This window comes from Gossypium hirsutum, chromosome D09, assembly GCF_007990345.1.
Source record: "Gossypium hirsutum isolate 1008001.06 chromosome D09, Gossypium_hirsutum_v2.1, whole genome shotgun sequence".
NCBI lineage: Eukaryota > Viridiplantae > Streptophyta > Magnoliopsida > Malvales > Malvaceae > Gossypium > Gossypium hirsutum.
Genome location: NC_053445.1, coordinates 37,439,655 through 37,457,059, shown reverse-complemented (window position 1 = coordinate 37,457,059; position 17,405 = coordinate 37,439,655). Strand labels below are relative to the sequence as shown.

Sequence of the window (17,405 nt, the reverse complement as noted above, 5' to 3'; positions counted from 1 at the left end):
TAGGGTTGTTTAACAATAAGGAAAGTAATTAATGATGATTGACTTGATTATCGAGAAGGTAACAATATAGTAAGTTGCTAGGCGATTGTTGACAACTAAACCAATTTATTAAAGGACATTGAAAATTATCTTTATATCAACAGTCAAATTATTCAATCAAAACGAAAATTTTACCTTTCGGCTAGAGTTTATCATATTGGTTTTCTTATATTTTATTTTACTATTTCTTTTTACTTTGTTTTAATTTTTATTTTTATTTTTAACCCCATATTTTATTTTATTTGTTAAAGAAATAAAATTATCATCAATTTTTGTGGACATGACCATACTTGTTGCTATCTATTAATTTATATTTTGAAATAGATTTTTATTTTTTTCAGCTTTGACAACCGTACAATTAAATACTTAAAAATATTTAAAATTTATATTTCATTTATCATTATATTAAATTATTTAACTATCATATAATTTTACTAACTTTTTACTTTCTACAATTATGACTATTTTTTTTTAAACTTTCAACCGTAGTTTTTGACTGTAATAGACAACGCAAAATACCAAAAAATATTTTTATAGAGTAATTTTCTACCACTTTTTTCTAAAACCAATTTTGAAAATAACTTTTCAACCTAACCCTAACTGTAGTTTTTAATCTTGTGATGAGCCCCGGATTACTTATTTTTTCCTTTCAAAAAAAATTGTCAAGTCGTTAATAACCCATATGAGAATAATATATTAGAAGCAGAACTAAATTTTACTAAAATTAAAGTGCAACTAATTTCACTAGCACAGGGACTGCGTATACAATTTGACCTAATTATTAATAAATAAATAAAACTAAATAGATTAGTAGCCCTGTAGCAGTTGTTAGGTATTAAGTGTGGCAGAGGTGAGCAGACAGAACAAAGAAATGAGAAGTTAGAAGGGAAACACAGATTTTAATAACTACCAATCACCAAATGTTTCTTCAATCAAAAAACAAACAGGTCCTTCAATGTCTTAACACAAAACATAGTTCTGGGGGTCCAACAAACACCAAACCTGTCAGGTTAACAACTAAATATAACAAATAACAAAGTCTAGCAAATTAAGTAGAGCCTTTGCTAATACCACTATTACTCCTTGCTTGTGGTTAGGACCCAATGCAACAGAGTTGAGAGAGTAGTGGTTGCAGGTGCTTCTTGTTTTCTTCTTTAAGTTAAACCCAAAAGATACTTTAAACCACCAGTTTATTTGGCACCCAATGGACTACCTGTATACACAAATTCCATGATAAAGTTGCAATTAAAATGATTGCTCAGTCCCGAGGAGCAGGAATACCTGAACCTGCAAAACTAGATTAACATTGATAAGTATACCGATTTCCTACAGAAAAATTGTGACTTAAAAAAGAGTTTTGAGGTAGAGATGGTTTAAGGAAATTAGAACCATGAACTTTGATCATTCAGTAGCCTGGACGTGCCATGGTCAGAGTACCTGACTGTAGATTTATGCGCACACACAGTATAAATGCACAAACAAAGCTTTAATCCACATATTTTCCTAATGCTAAAGGCTAAACTAAATATTGAAGGCAGAAAGGTAGCAAGGTTCCACAGAGGAGATTAAGGCCACTAGAAGAGCTTCAAGGGAGTTGTGTAAAAGAAAGTAAATGTATGCTGATTAGCTTAAAACCTCATTTCTCTAGGTATTTTGACTTTTCTTTCTTAATCGTCTTGTTCTAGAAACTTCGATAAAACCAAGTTAATAGAAGAGAAGAAATCGAGGAAAAATATGATAAAACCGGTAAACAAAGAGAGAGGAATTAAACAAACAATTCTAGAAAGAAACTGATTGGAAAGCTGAAAACAAAAAGGGCATGTGTTTGAAACTTCTCAAAGTAAAAGCACACAATCAAGCATCATGATGATAGTTGCAAAAGGCATGGACCTAAATGGAAAAGGCAAAACAAATTTCAAATTCCATATCATAGAATTGTGAACCTGCACTACCTGCACAGTGGAAAATGTGCTTAGTAGAAAGATTTACTGAATGGTTGGTCTTAGCAGAAATATTTCTAACTTCTACTGACTACAGAGAGGGGTTGAAATACAAAAATGATGAAGGAAAAACATTGAGAGACAAACCAGGCAGGGTGATATAATCAGGATTAATGAACTTCTGGAAGTGAAGCCTACTCCTGTTGCTGATAGTTCTTATCATCATTCCGCAAATATTCATTTCTACCATTCTTCTTGTTATTATTGGCAGCATCTTTCTCAAAATTATTTGCATTTTCCTGTTGCTCCCTTTCACGGTTCCATTGCTCAATTTTAGCACGTCTCTCCTCACTGCCTTCACGGATTGGGCTATGATTCCTCTTTCCCCCAGGGCTTCTGCTCCGACCTCTCCGATGACCAGGACTTGTGCTTCTGTGTCTTCTGCTCCGGCTTTCGTGATAATTATCCCTATCATTGTACCGTCTACCATGGTCACGTGAACCATGAGGGCGCTCATCATGGCTACTACGACGCCGGTTAGGGCTTTTGCTTCGGCTATGACTTCGCCTCCTTTTTGACCTCCCAAATAACTGGCGCCTCAACTCCCTAATAAAGATTAACACAATGAAAAGTTTTAGACATACAAAACAATGACCATATAAAACTAAAGCTGATTTAGAGAAACATCCTACCTGCTTATTCTTTTAAGGTGCATAAAATTGCAGTATCCACCACGACTGCAAGTATTCTCATCATACTGCCTACAGGTGGCCTCTCGGAAGTCCGTCACAGGTGAGAAGTCAACAATGATAGGACGGGCTGTAGAAAAGTAGCAAAAAGCTAAGGCAAATTAGTGATACAAGCATTTGTGAAAATGAACTTCCAAAATAACCAATAAATCAAAGCTAATACGAAAGACAACTTAACAACACAAACATCTATTACATATTATGAAAATGCCCAATAATAGAAGCTCATACAAAAGGACAACTCAACAACACAAGAAACTATTACATATTATGAAAAGAAAGAAACTAATACAAAAGGGTAAGGTAACAACACATTCATCTATTGGAATACCAAAATTACTAACGGATGGAACCTAATACCAAAGAATAATGTAACATAGCCAGGACTTGACATTTTGGAAATGACACAAAGTTGAGTTGGTTTGAGGTTTGAATAATCATGTTTATGTCATAATTGTGCCATCTTAAATTTGACACAAAATAATCGTGTTCAAAGTATGTTGACACATCTAACTTGTACATGAACTGTTTCTACATGTTTAATTAATTGTACTAACAGGTTAACCTACATTGCTGAACACATAACCTGTTTAAACTCATTTATAGAGTTATATATTTGAAATACATAAAATAACTTATCATCCATGTTCAAATACGTTTATCATGTATATAAGGCTTAACTTTGTTGTATTTAATCATATTTAAAAGCATTATCCTATAACCTGTATATATATATATATCATGTAATACAAAGGATAGAAGAAGCCAAACCAGCATAAAATCTTCCGCTAAGATTCTTGACTGCATTTGCAGCATGTTCTTCCTCTCTAAACTGAACATACACATTGCCTACCTGTTCAGAAAATTAAGATATCAAACAAATAGAATCCAAACAAAAAATTTTCCGGGAAAAAAAGATTTACCATATGGTCAGCCAAGTTATCACATATGTTCAAACTCTCAATTTGACCGTACTTGCTCAACTCCTCAAACAAATCCTCATAAAAAGCCTGCAAATTCAACATTAAAACACTAAGACTCCGGTTGCCAAGCTACTTTTAAACAATATCCTAACTAAAAATTACTCTACACCAAATCACAGAATCCAAATAGAGAAACAGTAAAGCTTTGAGATTTGAAAAGCTTAAGGAGAAATACCTCAAAATGTTGTTGGATCTTGCGGGGGTCGATAGGGTTACCCTGGGCGTCGACGCCCGGGGTGATCATGTCCGGCCGTTGGTACATGTTGGAGAGAAGGATAGTAGGGCTGATGCTGGGCTTGGTGTGGAGACGCGAGCAGCGATCCCCGTGACGGCACGCGCCTATCTTGAAATAAAAGGGGCAGTTCACTCTGTCCTTTTCAGTCCCAAATATCGACGCCAAATGCTCCGCCATTTTTCTTCCTCTTCCAAGGATCTGTTCCCTTTTTTCTGGTTCTTTTCCGTCGTGGGTTTGATTTGAAGATCAATAATATAGGTGTAAAGTGTTTTCGGTTTTTGGGTATTTGGATAATAACATTACGTTACGTCCAGACTTTCAAGGCCCAGCTTTGGCATCATTCAGATTTAAACAGGGCTCATATACGTACCTTTGGGCTATGGCTATGGTCACATCATTCCAAGGCTAATCATAATCCAATACCATCCTTCTGCAAATCTCCTCTAACTACATTCCATGTAGAACACTCAACCCCATAAACCAAAACCTACACCCCAATTAACTCACACAAAAATATTCAAAAATTCTAAAACTTTGATTAAGTCAATTATTTTTTGTTTGTCTCAGCGGTAACCTCTTACATATTGTTATAAGATAGTGGCAGCCATGAATGACACAATAGATGAGATCCTTATTCCTTACCATATACACATCATACGTGATACACAGCACCCAGTAGGATGGGTTTAATATGTATGCTGCTTTCGAAATCGTTCAATTTTATCTTTTAATTCCAATCAGTTTATTATCCCAAAACTAACTTTAATTTTACAACTTTCAAAATAACTTCACCAATATCCCCCACCTACTCTCACAAGCCTGGAAATGGACAAACTGGATTCTAAATGATTTCACTTTCAGCATAGTAGATAGTAGATGCGGCGGTATATATAAGGATGAATGAGGCTGACCCCATGTCTCAGAAAAATGGACCTAACATGTCCCCCGAATGATGGGGTTGCATAACCAAAAAAAAAAAACCAAAAGGATCCCTATGTATATGTCTTTGTTATAAAATTGAAACATCAAACACCACTCCTAAAAGGCCAAAACACAAGACAGCAAGTTTGAGATGACTTCTCAGCTAACCATTATTGTATTTCATCTTATACTTGAACATCAACCAACTAAAACAAATCAATTTTAACTAAATTCTCACATTTAATCACTTCATCTTATCAGTCCTTTTCTTCATTCATTGCAACACCAGCGGGTCAAATTTTTGGTTTCTTTTGTTTTTTTAAATGAAGTGTTAGCTATGTGGTCCTTGGAGACGAAGTGTGCTTAAATGAGTGTCTCAAAGCCACTCTTTACAATTCTCCCCATCATAATTGACAAAAGATATATACTTTAATGCAATCTGACACATCTTGGCTGTTACATTATAATGCAATATATATATATAATATGGTATGGAGTACCTTGTGCTTTGCAATAATAATACCATTTTGCCTATGGGTGATACTATTCACTTACACTATAGTTGGCAACAGTTAAGGTTTGCAACATAATGTGGTAAAAATATTGTCATCTGATATATATATTATACGTCACGTGTCATTGTCTAGTTATTTCATCAGTCATGTTAATTTTTTAATAATTTAACAAATAATTTATTTATTTTTCTAATAAAATAATATAATCTAAAAATATATATGAAGATGAAAGACTTCATATTCTTCACCACTTTAAATCCCGTGATTTTTTCTCATCAAATAAAAATGAGACTTTACCTCATTGACACAAAAGGTTCAAAAATTTAAATAGAAAATTTATTTTATTTTATTTTCTTTAAAACAAATTGTCAGAAAACTTAATTTGGAAGTTTCCCTAAATCTATGACCAGCAATTAAATATTGAATTACTTTCATAAGGCCAATTATTGTTTGTCAGTTTTTGAAGAAGAAAAAAACAGTAATTTGCAGGCCTCAGTTCACTCAATTAAAACCTTTCAACCTACTCTCTTATATTATATAATTATCTCTCCCCACTTGTTAACCAAAATTTAATGAGGCTTCTACATAAAGTAACATACATTTAGCTTCATTTTAAGTTTAATGTTCCAATATGTTGGGTTTTTTTTTCCACTCAATGAATAGAGCTAGATTCCTAACTTGAAAAAAAGGTAACTGAAATTTATTTATATATATATTAGAGTAAACTATAACATTAATCACTAAATTATGAGTAAATTTTTATTTCGATCACTTAATTGAAAAGTTACAATTCAATTACTAAACTATTCAAAAGTTTTCATTTAAATCACAGAGCTATTAAAATCGATGTTATATGACTTTTTTTTGTTTGCACTGTCTGCATCAGTCGTAAGTTCTTTTTCTCCTCTTCTACAGTTTAGTTTTTTTTTCATGAACCAATTTTAGATGTCACGAATCTACAAACCAAAATTCAAACAATTTTTTTCTCCGATCTTCGACACTAATCGTCAAATCAACTTGGATTTAAGGCATGCTATTCTACTCATTGATGGGTACTAATTCACTGGACCAATTGTTGAATAGTTGCTTTGAGCTCGCTAGCGGAATTTTTTTTAACTTAATAGCCCAATGAGTTAAATAAAAACTTTTGAATAGTTAAATGACTTAAATGAAAACTTTCAAATAGTTTAGTGACCAAATTGTAACTTTTTGAGTTAAGTGATTAAAACGAAAATTTATCTATAAATATTAGTGACTAATGGTGTAGTTTACCTTTTTAAAAAAAAATAAAAAGCAATAAAAATCGACAATACATATTAGTCGTATATAAAATATATGTTTTATTATGAAGTGGGGAGATATTATATTAAAATGATTATATTAAATAGAGATATCAATTGTTAAAATAAATCGAGGAAATTTTTATTTGAAATATATATTAAAAAATTATAATAAATAGGTATGTCCATGTTTTATTATAAAATTTTGTATTAACAAACAAATTAATTTATGAAAAATAATTATAATCAATCATAAAAAAAACAAAACAAAAAAAGACATTAAGTATAGGTCCGGATTGACAACAAAGCTAATTGCTATTGTTTGAGTAATATTATGATTTTTTTTACTGTTATTCAATTATGCAGTCAACTTTAAATTTAGCCAATCATGTTGAACCAATAAAAAAATTACCTGTCAACTGAATATTGTTATTACATAAACATTAATCCAAATTAAAGTAATGGATTAAATCTTATATTTCAGCATAATAGAGGGACTAAAACCAGAAATACTTTAATTCAGAAATCATAATTCTTCCCACAAGCTGCAAATGATTGGGACAAGACATGAAAGGTAAGAATGAACCTGTCTCTTGTAAACTTACCAAGTAATAAAGTGTCTGAAAATTACAGATCTAGCAATGATTATGGACAATATTAATATCTGGAAAACTTATAAAAGCTTAACCTGATATTACGACGGTTTACCAGATTATATAATTTATTCTAAATAATCTATTCTAAGAGAAAGGAGAAAACGTAGGCCAATGCTTAAAGTCTAAGACAAATTATGTATGGCATCATGTTACTTTAGCATCAAGTTTTTTTTTTTCTGTACTTTGATATATATAGCTGTATTTACATGAATGGGATCAATGATTTCAGGATCTGTAAATAGTTTACCAGTTGCATTAATGATGCAAAAAATTAGAAAAATCCTGGGAATGTATGCACGCACAAAACAGAGGTTGGTGAGTGAAATCAAGGCTTGGTTGACTAATGAGAAAGTTGATAATTCTAGTTTTTTTTTATTCTATGAATGATGCTGCAATTATTGCCACAGTTGTGATCTTGGAAAAGCAATCTAATTATTATTAAAAAGCATGGAAATACTTGAATTTGATAAATTAACTGTGATTACAAGTTCACCCTACTATTTCTCACTTTATTCCCTTGAAAAAAAAAGCTTCAGTAAAACTAACAAATGGAAACTCAAAAATAAAGAAAACCAAAAGAGAAAAAAAATAAATCTCACAATTACATGCAAATTGTCCAAAGCAAACTATCCCAAGGCCCTGACTCTGTATAAATATATATTGGCAATAACACCACTTTTTTTTTGTTCTTTTCTGGTGAATTCTCCATTTAACAGCAATGATCTTTGAGGGAGACATGGCAACGGACCGACCGATGACGCCTTTTTTTTTTTTTTTTTTTGGGTACTGAATATATTGAATGAACTATTTCTGTTTAACTAAAAATAAGTGATGGGACTGATATTTGCAGTCAAACGATAGCAGCAGCAGACAAGTTGATACACTTTGCTTACTTAAATGATGGTGCCAACATATCCAATTCCTGTGATAAAGAAGGTAATGGTTTGCAGGAAGAGGTATACGAAGTAGTTATTCTTCCCGTGGACGAAATCGTAGCATCCGCATAGGAAAAGGAATGCTGCGAATCCGAGCTCCAACGTATTCAGCCTGTTGATACAGCATGATTATACACACACTGTTGGATTCTTTTTGTGTCAATTTTTATTAAAGAGTGATGATGATTTATGTTGTTTACCTATCAGTGAATTTGAATTTCAACTTCCTTGGTGCTTTGGCATTGTTCTTGTTCTTAGCAGCATCGGCTGCTTTCTTGACAGCATCACCGAGTTTCTCGGTCACGACCCATTCATTGGCTCTCCCTGCCTCTAGGAGACCGATAAACGTCGCCTTTGTCCGGTGCAACGACATCACGTTCTCGAACAGGATCCAGTAAAACAATAGGTGGATTGATCTGCAAGAAACCATGCAAAAATTTTAGTTTTTGCCAATTGCAATAAACAGGCAGGGGAACAAAGTATGCTACCATTGTCATACCTTGGAGTTCCTACAGAGTTTAGAATGGTAATGACTGACGGAATATAGACGGCTCCCCAAATAGGAACCCAAACTTCGGGGATCAAAATCGTGAGCGGAAGAACAACGCAGTAAAAGCAAAAGGTGACCATATGAGCAATGATCTTCCGGACGAAGAAGAAGCTGTAAATTACGTATACTTTCTTCCAGAATTTCACTTTCTGCAACACGTATTTCGAAACAAATCGATCAACATTATGAAGATGTAAAAGAAGTGAAATTTTGCAGCATGGTTTACAGCAAAAGTTCTAACCTTGTTTTGAATGATTTCCCACACCATTTTCCTGAAGAGATTAGCAGGGCCACAAGACCATCGATGCTGCTGGAATCGAAATGCCTTAAAAGTACTAGGAAGTTCACTTTTCACCTGAAGGTCACCCAGGTAAACGAATTTCCATCCCCGGAGACTCGCTCGGACCGCCAGGTCCATGTCCTCCACGGTGGTCCGATCCTTCCACCCACCTGCCTCATTAATGGCCGCAATTCTCCATATACCAGCCGTCCCTGCATTCATTTTTTTATGTGATTCATTACACTCGTTTATGAATAAATGACTTAGTAACGACATCTTAACCGACACTAATTCTGAGTTTGTCCAATTCAATGCTACATATATTTTCTTAGTTTCCACTCACTTTCAAACACCAACACACCTCTCTCTTTTTAATACATGGCAAAGTCACCATCAGACTGATAGACCAAATTAATGCATCATATATGTATACCATTAAAACCAAAGAAAGCATGTGTTGCTGATCCAACTTCCTGCTCCACTGTGAAATGGTAATCCAATGACATCTCTTGCATTCTTGTTAACAAACATTCGTCAGCATTCACTGCAAAAACAATGTACCATCGATGAATATCATGGGATTTAATTTAAATGTCTTAAAAATTATTATATTTGTAATTAACATAATTAACAAAATATAAAGCCGTCTAGACTTTTTTTGTCCTCTTTCGGCTCAAATGATAATGTGACAACACGAGGGGAGCATACAAAATCTATGCAACTGACTCTCCTATTTTTATAATAATTTTATTAATTCCTTTGCATCCAATTACTACTATTTTTTTAATTTCAAAGAGAATGGAAAATATCCGACTTTAAGAAAATATCCAAGTGTCGGCAAAATGGAGTAAGGTCCACCGCATATGGATATAGTACTGCCCGCATCTTAAACTTTACGCTGGGACCCAATTTTTTACTTGAAAAAGTTAAAAAGGCACGTGGAAAGTGGAGTGGCTGTTATTTGGTTCTAAATGACAAATTTAACCTCCAGGGCCACTGGGGGACCTTTGCTCTTGACCACGTGACCCGTACAATCTGGTTCGTTGATCAAAAGAGCAAAATCCCACCGTTTTTTGTTCTTTTTTATTTGAAAATGACGAAACCACCCTTGCAAGTCACATGCTATTGAAAATTAACTCTATGTTTTCTATTAGCCCCAAAAAAAATTAGTAATCTCTAACCCATACAGAAAAGATGGGCAGATTTTAAATCCATATTGGAATTGTGGAAGTAATAATTACTAAACTAACCAAATATTTATATGCTTACTAGTACTACCATTAATATAATTGATTAGGTGTTATGATACTATTTCATATTCTCAAAGATGGGTCCCATGAACAATGATGAAGAAAGGGTGGCTTAGGGCAAATAGGGTCCACACCCCCGTGATTGGTGGGTTCTTCTTGTGGACCCATCCCTTTGGCCAGCTTCCCATGCAGTCTGCAACCAATTCCGCCGACAAAAAACCAAAACCCAATTACAAAGATAAAAATGACCTAAACAGAGCAACCAAGATAATAAGCCCACCGACAGTCTGAGAAATTTAAGCACCAAAGCTAACCCAAAATTATAAATGGTAATTAAATTTAATGTATTAATTTTGGTTGTCTTCTGTTATTAGGCGGTTATGGATATGGTTGTGTTACGGTTTAGAGTTTGTGCTTACCAAATCTCCACCGGGCTTGAACCAGAGCAATGTCAGGGTTGTTGACCAGAAATGGGATGCTGCGTCTAAGGAAATCGGGTTCAGGCCTGAAATCAGCATCGAAAATGGCCACGTATTCGCAGTGTTTAACGTAGCTTCGTTTTAACCCTTCTTTCAAAGCTCCGGCCTTGTAACCCGTTCTATTTTCCCTGATTTGGTACGTTATGTTGATGCCTTTGCTCGCCCATCTTTGGCACTCTTGCTCAACCATCAACTGCAATCATAAGGGGGGGGGGGTAATTATGGCGATTCAATTGCATTATCATTTTTGGGTGAGGAAATTAAGGACACAAAAATGGTATCGGGAACTGTTTTAAAAGTGACTGGTTTTGACTTTAGGTAAGATATTGGTTTTTACCTTGATTGCAGGGTCAGTTGAATCATCAAGTACTTGGATCACGAGACGATCCGACGGCCATGAAAGTCCACAAGCTGCTCCAATGGAGATCTTGTAAACCTGTTCCAATACCCAACGTCAACAACAAAAAACCTAGAAATGAAAAACACCAAAAATGAACAAGAGAGGAGAAAAAACAGACTTCTTTTTCATTGAACATTGGGATTTGGATTAAAACGACGGGGAAATTAGAGCTACCGAGTTCCACATCATCTTGAATGAGCTCAAATTTGTAACGCTTCTCTGGTTTTTTCCAGAAAAGCTTAACCAGGATAATGACTATGCCCATGTAGACCCGCTCCATGAAGAGCATGAGGGACATGGCCAAGCAAATGTAGACGCCCAGTTGCAGCAAGGGAACTATCAATGGCGTTTTGATTAGCTCCCAAATCAAACCCAGTTGGCCCGTGATGTCATCTCTCGACACTTGAAACGACTCCGGGATCAGCAGCTTCGGTGAAATTTGAGCCATCGCCTCCCTCTCTCCCACTCACTAGTAGAACAAAAAAAAAAAAAGAAACCAAGAAAACGGGTGTCGGCAATGGCGTTTTTTTTCTTTTTTTTTTTATAACATGGAAAACTAAGAGACCCAAATGAAATTTGCCACTGCTCTCCTCTTTACTCTCTCGCAAAACATGTGCCACCCAATGTAGCTTCCGTTTTGTTTGAAACAAAAAAGGAGAGAGAGGCTGGCTGTGTGAGGAAGAAAACAGGGCAATAGATGGATAGGTAGATAATGAGAGAGAGAAATAGAAAGTGTTTTTTATAGTCGCATTTGGTCCTTTTTTGGGACTCCTAATTTTTACTCTCTTCCCCCTATTAATTTTCTTTTGGAGTTACATACATTTTTTTTTTAGGGGGGTCACCATAAAAGTTCAGTACATTAACTGTTCCAACTAGACGACTGAATGGAGACCTTTATTAGTTCAGACAACCTAACAACTTTGTAAAACCAAGTTTTAATTCTCTGTACTTCTTCCTACTTCTGAATTTTATCTACCTTCAATTCCTGAAATTTAAAAAAGTCCAAAGAGTGCAGGGACTAAGGACAAAATTAGACCATAGCAAGCTTGGTGTTGATGACCATAAAGAGGACATTTTTGGCATACTGAGTTACTGAAATAACCTTCCAAGAATGTGAACACACTGTTCACTTTTTAAAGATATGATGTGGCATTTAGCAATTGAGTGGGGTGGCAGAAGCCAAAAACATTCAACACTTTCACCTTGGAAAATTGGCATTAACTGCCTTGACCTAAAAGTTAAAACCCAAAGTACCAATAAGAGAAGGTTGGAGGAGGAAGGTTTAAACTCCCTCTTCAGGCAAGATTATTAGTTAAATACCTGGATTAGTTTGTTTCCCCCTTTCCCTCTTTAGGAATCTTGATTTCACTCCCTCTATCATTGCTAATCTTTACAATTTCATCCTTCTATTTTAATTTCACATAATTTTATAACTAAATTATTTCAAATTGAATCGACTTAAGGGACTAAAAACCATAATTAGACCTAATCACCCACTTTTAATGAGTCACCATCCCCAAAATCATTCTTCAGTTTTCACTCTTTTTTGTTATGATTGGAAAGAGATTTTATTTTTTTCCTTAGTGCTTTAAAAAGAAGAAATTATAACATAAATATTATATAAATTAAGAGGTTGCCAAATAAAATGATCTTTAATTAGTTACTTACTAAGTATATGGCATGATTTTACTAATTATAAATGCTATTTTAGAATAAGAGGTAAAACATTTACTTCATGAGCCAAACAAAGTAACTATTCTTCCATATTAACTTATTTACTTAAACCAATTGTTGCCTTCTCACTTACCCTTTGAGTGGATTCTTCTTATTAGGCAATGATGGCTGAATCAAATCTTTTTTGCCTCATATATTTCATAAAATCTCATTTGGGACCCAAATTCTATATATATACCTTTTATTTATTATGAATGAATTTTATCAATTTTGATTCATTCTTATTGACTTTAATCCACCTTCATTCAACTAAAATGAAGAAAATTATACTGGTTGTGCTTGAGATGAATAGTATGATTGCAATTCAATTGATTCAAAATGAGTCACTTGTGTACCACCATCCAGCCGTGTTACAAGAGAGAGTAACCAAGTAGCCAATGGACCGACAATAATGACATTTTCATGGTATTTGGGCATGTACAGCTATATGCAACCCCTAGATAAAAGTCTTCAAAAGCTAACGATGATTGCTCTGGAATAACCTGGCTCCACTTAGTCTAGTTATGGTTTTATCCTTATTAATGATTAAGAATAATCTAGTAAAATATGCTGAAGATAATTTATAACCGAATAATAAAATTTTACGGTCTAATCAAATGAAATAGTATAATATATTCCATAATATATTTATTTTGTATATAAATTGTATTTTGTACTCTTTTTTTTTGTTTCTTTAAGATATCTGTACGAGTTTTAAAATTGTTTCATACTCAGGGAGATGATCGAACCTTCAAACACTAATTAAAGTAGAAGAGACACTTATCATCTCACCTAACTCCTGTGGTTGTATTTTATATATTTATTGCAGAATAATTATTTAAGACATGGCATTCAATTGTCATTAATGGGACATCCAAGTGTGAAGTGCCTTTAGTGTAAAATCTTCCAAAGGTTGTTTTCATTCTAAAACATATGAAATCGAAATATTATGTACGAGTGTGTGAATATTTCACACAATAACCCTTTTGAATCGATTGTTTAATACTTTAAAATTAATCTTTTTTTTAATTGTAAAAACACTAAAATTCATTCACTTTATTAAGATCTCAATTAACATTCATTCTTCAACTATATTTTAATAACATTTTACCAAAACAAAATCAAATGTATTAATCTGACATTTATAGAATATGGTGTAAATTATGATTAGATTTGTTACAATCCGATTTTAAAAACTTTTTAATCCCAAATTTGAATTTAGCCCAACATGACTTAACTTGATGCCCCATTTTATTTATTAATAAAATATTAAATTATATTTTATATTAATATTTACAAATTCTTATAATTAATCTAAATTTACAAATATTTTATTATTTAAATTGAATTTGAGCTTAGTCAATTTGAAATAAATAAAAAAAAATTCTTCCCCAAACTCAATTTAGACTAGATTAAGTCAAGTTAGCCACTTCACCCATTATCAGACATAGGTACGTCCAACTATTACACATAATTGCATAAATGAGTTCAATTCTCTGATTTAAATCAATTTGATTTTTTTACTCAATTATTATGTCCATATTCATAAGTGGATTACTTTTAAATTTTTAGTTGATACTGATCTCGAATTTCATCTCTACTCTTATTTAAAAAACAACTATGAGAATTAGCTTGGTGTAAAGAAGAAAAGAAAGATGAAAATGATCATTGGATGCATTTTTTTTATCAAATAAATTATTTCATAAAGAAACGGGGAATTGCAACAAAATAGGAATAAAATCCCATATAAATAGAGGCCAACGAAGCCACAGACGCAACCACACAAGATGGAGAAAGTATTGAGGACCTCGGACCCGCACAAGACGAAACCCTGAAAGGCTAATAAAACCTATCACTTTATGAAGGAGAAAGCACGCATCCATTGCTTGAATTAAGCTTTCTTGTCAATCAATGGGAGCAAGGAGAGACCTCGAGACAATACTTTGGCAAACAAAAATATTGATGCAATGAATCTCTATTCAAATCCCTTGTCGTCCTGGTAGTGGAAACATCTATGAACCTAAAAGCTAAAACAACAAATGTAATAGACAACCAATAAAAATGAGTCCCCATGAACCTGTGCAATAAAGTTTCACCAAGTGCTTGAAAAACCATGAGCCACTTCCATGTGGGACCAGGTCAAAGTTAAACCTATTGTTTTTTAAATTAAGCCAGGTCAGTCGGTTAGACCAACAATTAATTAAGATATTGATCCATAGAAAGGGGTTGAATCGGTTGATTTGTAAATCAATGTGAACTAATTAAACCAAACTAAAACCAATTAAATTATCAGTTGAACCAATTTTTTTAATTTTTTATTTTCATAAAATTTTATAATTGAATCAATCAAACCGAAAAAACAACAACTTGACCGATTTAATAATAAATCTAATTTTGATAACCTTAGTACTACTCATGGCCAAAACTTATTAATCCGAAAGATCATTGGATGTGGTATTAGACCCATATAAAAATGATAGGAAAATTAGTCTAACAGGCTTCTTGCCTTGATTACGTGACTGTTGTGCAGTGTCCAAAATGATGCAGTTTCCCATCATATGTATGTATGCATGTATGAAAGCATATGAGTGGGTTAATTTACGCTTTCGTACACAATTTCTCCGCACATAATGCCACCCAACCTGGTGGTATAAGTTCCATCAATTTCCAAACCTAATTTGAGAGACAAACTTTAGTTTTATTCTATATTCTATATACAAATATGATTAGAGGTTGATAAGTGTCCTATAAAATATTATAAAATATTATAAAAAATAAATATATATCAATTTTTTAATACTATTTATGAAATAAAAAATATATATTATCAATATACCAAATACTCGCAAGATCTATTTACTCAGCCCTTTGTCTATACATAAATTGTCTTCTTCATCACTTTCTATTGCGCTAATTTGCAACGGTATCAAATTGACGGCAAAATAGTATGCTGAGTATTGACCATTCCAAAATTAAAGGTATAGTTATGCACACATTCACCTAAACCGTGGGCTATGCTTATTTTCTTAAACGTTGTTATCATGCTAGCAAAATCTATGTCCAACATAAGTGCATGTATTTGTGCTTGTAGAGTCTGCTCACACATCAAATCCAAATCATACTATATTTTGTTTCCAAGGACCCAATAAAAATTTCAATTAATTCCAAAAATTTTGTTCCACTATTTGTAGTAGGAGATTTATATTCTATGAATGGAAGTGCAAAATTTGGGAGGTTAAGTGTCATCCCTTAGTTCCGTACTAAAACTAGTTTTAAGATGTATGTGTTTATATCATATTTTAATTTAGAGGAAAGGTTTTTAATACAAGAGTGAAGTCGGAATTTTATAAAATTTGTACCTACAAGCCAATTGAAAAATGAAGAGGAATTGGATGCCGCAGGCGTTGAGTCTAGAGCGGTGTGAGACAAGGTTTGTCTCCTCTCCTCTCACCAAAATATATTAACAGTACAAAAAGAAAAGAAGAAAAAAGAAGGATAAGGCTCTCACTTTACTCAATTTCTGCATTAACTTTGACTAGTGTTTCTCTTTTCTCAAGTCCAAAATGTACAACCATGTGAAGCTACAATAAATTCCGGACTTGTGCATCAAAATTAAGAAACTAATTATTATTAATGATTCCTATTGGGTTTTTATTTAAAATAACTCAATTAACATTACTAATTTGATGTTTATAAATTTGTTGCGAATCAATCATGTGGATCATTAATGACATGAAAGTAAGTGCTTTAGCTAAGCCAATACCATGGTCCTTGACATAAGGCTCATTATGTTTGGGGGAATTTGTTCTCTAAAACCTACAATTGGTAGCTCTAATTAATGAGTCAAACATTAAAAGAAAAAGGAAAACATGCTGTGAATTCAGCAAGGCATGTGCAACTTTCTGACTTTTGTGTCCCCATTTTACCTTCTTCTCCAAACCAAAATTTTGTTATTTTAATAATTCCAAGTTTTTTTCGATAAAATTTTAATTTGTTTATTTTCGCTATCAACATTAGGGTGTTTACTTTGTGAAAATTGGAACGTTAGTTTAATTGGATAATATTATTAAACCTTCTCATTAAATTGTTGGCTTGAAGAATTAACAAAATCAACAAATCATCATTTTGTATGTAAAAAAAGCCATTAGTTTGAATTCTTGTGTTTACCAATAAATGCACAGATTTCTCAATTTTTATAAAGCACAGGGACCCAATTCTAACAAATTAAAGTAGAGTGACTAACTTCTCAATTTTTATAAAGTAGGAGGATGAAATTCAAAGTTAGAGCAACAAGAAACTACCTGAAGTTCAATTTATGAAACACAACATGATTTTGTTACTAAAGATATAAGATTGGAATTTTTGAAGGGTTTGTTTTTGGTTTGATAAGGAGGCGAGGTAAGAATTGTTTAGGATTTTAACTTGAAATTAGGTGTAAACTAAAACGTCAACATTACTGCAACTCCTACACGTTGCTTGA

General features: G+C 33.2%; 2 protein-coding genes across 4 annotated transcripts; both read right to left on the bottom strand.

The window, feature by feature from the left end:
* Positions 1-936: 936 nt before the first annotated feature.
* Positions 937-4,698, bottom strand: LOC107891645 (splicing factor U2af small subunit B). 3 transcript variants are annotated; one of them, XM_016816489.2, is made up of 6 exons: positions 3,887-4,698; positions 3,652-3,738; positions 3,500-3,581; positions 2,672-2,798; positions 2,127-2,585; positions 937-1,252 (listed from the first exon to the last, which is right to left on the bottom strand). In XM_016816489.2, the coding sequence occupies exons 1-5, from the start codon at positions 4,121-4,123 to the stop codon at positions 2,174-2,176; spliced, it is 945 nt and encodes a 314-aa protein (XP_016671978.1). In that variant the 5' UTR covers positions 4,124-4,698; the 3' UTR covers positions 937-1,252; positions 2,127-2,173. The 3 variants fall into 3 exon arrangements, with proteins under 3 accessions (XP_016671978.1, XP_016671980.1, XP_016671981.1); XM_016816491.2 differs by having other exon boundaries at positions 937-1,991; positions 3,887-4,233; XM_016816492.2 differs by having other exon boundaries at positions 937-1,326; positions 3,887-4,233.
* Positions 4,699-7,753: 3,055 nt separating this feature from the next.
* LOC107891644 (glucomannan 4-beta-mannosyltransferase 2) lies at positions 7,754-12,025 on the bottom strand. The gene is made up of 8 exons (XM_041100521.1): positions 11,331-12,025; positions 11,150-11,248; positions 10,753-11,005; positions 9,517-9,627; positions 9,045-9,295; positions 8,753-8,952; positions 8,454-8,669; positions 7,754-8,365 (listed from the first exon to the last, which is right to left on the bottom strand). Exons 1-8 carry the CDS (start codon positions 11,658-11,660, stop codon positions 8,212-8,214), a joined length of 1,614 nt encoding a protein of 537 aa, XP_040956455.1. The 5' UTR covers positions 11,661-12,025; the 3' UTR covers positions 7,754-8,211.
* Positions 12,026-17,405: the final 5,380 nt, after the last annotated feature.